At 61.9% G+C, this 1,034-nt stretch overlaps 1 protein-coding gene across 1 annotated transcript in view; it reads left to right on the plus strand.

The window, feature by feature from the left end:
- The first annotated feature begins 784 nt into the window (after positions 1 to 784).
- Positions 785 to 1,034, plus strand: part of LOC113981018 (twist-related protein 2-like) — a 597-nt gene continuing 347 nt past the window's right edge. Inside the window, exon 1 of the mRNA XM_027708250.1 lies at positions 785 to 986. Coding sequence (XP_027564051.1) covers positions 785 to 986 — 202 coding nt within the window. The remainder of the gene's footprint in view (positions 987 to 1,034) is intronic.

A 1,034-nucleotide genomic window follows, 5' to 3' on the forward strand; every position in this document is an offset into this window, starting at 1 on the left:
GGTGCTCCAGGCGGCAGCGGGAGCATCTGTTCCGGAGGGAGAGGAGGGAGAGAAGGAAATCTGGAACCCATAAAGCTCCGGAGCCGTTCCCGTTCCCGGCACATTGGCCGGCGCCTGGTCCCCCCCCCCCCCCCGCCCGTCCTATCAGCAGGAGCCTCCCCCCCCACCCAAAATCATCCCAAAAACCTCCTCTCCGGGACCCAAAGGAAAAGCCAAGAGCTCCTCGGAGGGCTCAGAGCTCCTCAGAGGGCTCTGAATTCCTTGGAGAGCTCTGAAGTCTTTGGAAAGCTCTGAATCCCTTGGAGGACTCTGATTTCCTTGGAGGACTCAGAACTCCTTGGAGAGCTCGGATCTCCTCGGAGGGCTCTGAATTCTTTGGAAAGCTCTGAACTCCTTGGAGAGCTCTGATCTCCTTGGAGAACTCTGAACTCCTTGGAGGGCTCTGATCTCCTTGGAGGGCTCTGAATTCCTTGGAAAGCTCCAAACTCCTTGGAGGACTCTGATCTCCTTGGAGAGCTCAGAACTCCTCAGAGGGCTCTGATCTCCTTGGAGGACTTGGAACTCCTTAGAGAGCTCCGAACTCCTTGGAGAGCTCCAAATTCCTTGAAGAGCTCAGAACTCCTTGAAGAACTCTGAATTCCTTGAAGAGCTCTGAATTCCTTGGAGAGCCCGACGAGGCTCGGGAATCATCCCCCCCACCCCGGGGAAGGGCGGATGCTCCGGGGCCGCACCTCTGGAGCTCCTCTTCCCACCTCCCCCTCTCCCATGAGCCCCCCATGAGGAGATGAAGGAGGAGAACACCACGGGCCCGGGGTCCCCCTCGAGCGAGGAGGAAGAGGAGGAGGAAGAAGAGGAGGAGGAGGGCCAGCGGGCACCCGGGAGGTGCCGTCGGAAGCGCGGGCAGGGCCGGGCGGGCTCGGAGTGGCCGCAGGGCAAACGCAGCAAGCGCGGCCCGGCCCCGACCCCCCCGGCAGAGAACGGGCACGGCCAGAGGGTCATCGCCATCCCCACCCCCCCGGCAGAGAACGGGCACG

The sequence above is a fragment of the Neopelma chrysocephalum genome, unplaced genomic scaffold (assembly GCF_003984885.1).
Source record: "Neopelma chrysocephalum unplaced genomic scaffold, ASM398488v2 Primary Assembly neopelma1_95851, whole genome shotgun sequence".
Taxonomy (NCBI): Eukaryota; Metazoa; Chordata; class Aves; order Passeriformes; family Pipridae; genus Neopelma; species Neopelma chrysocephalum.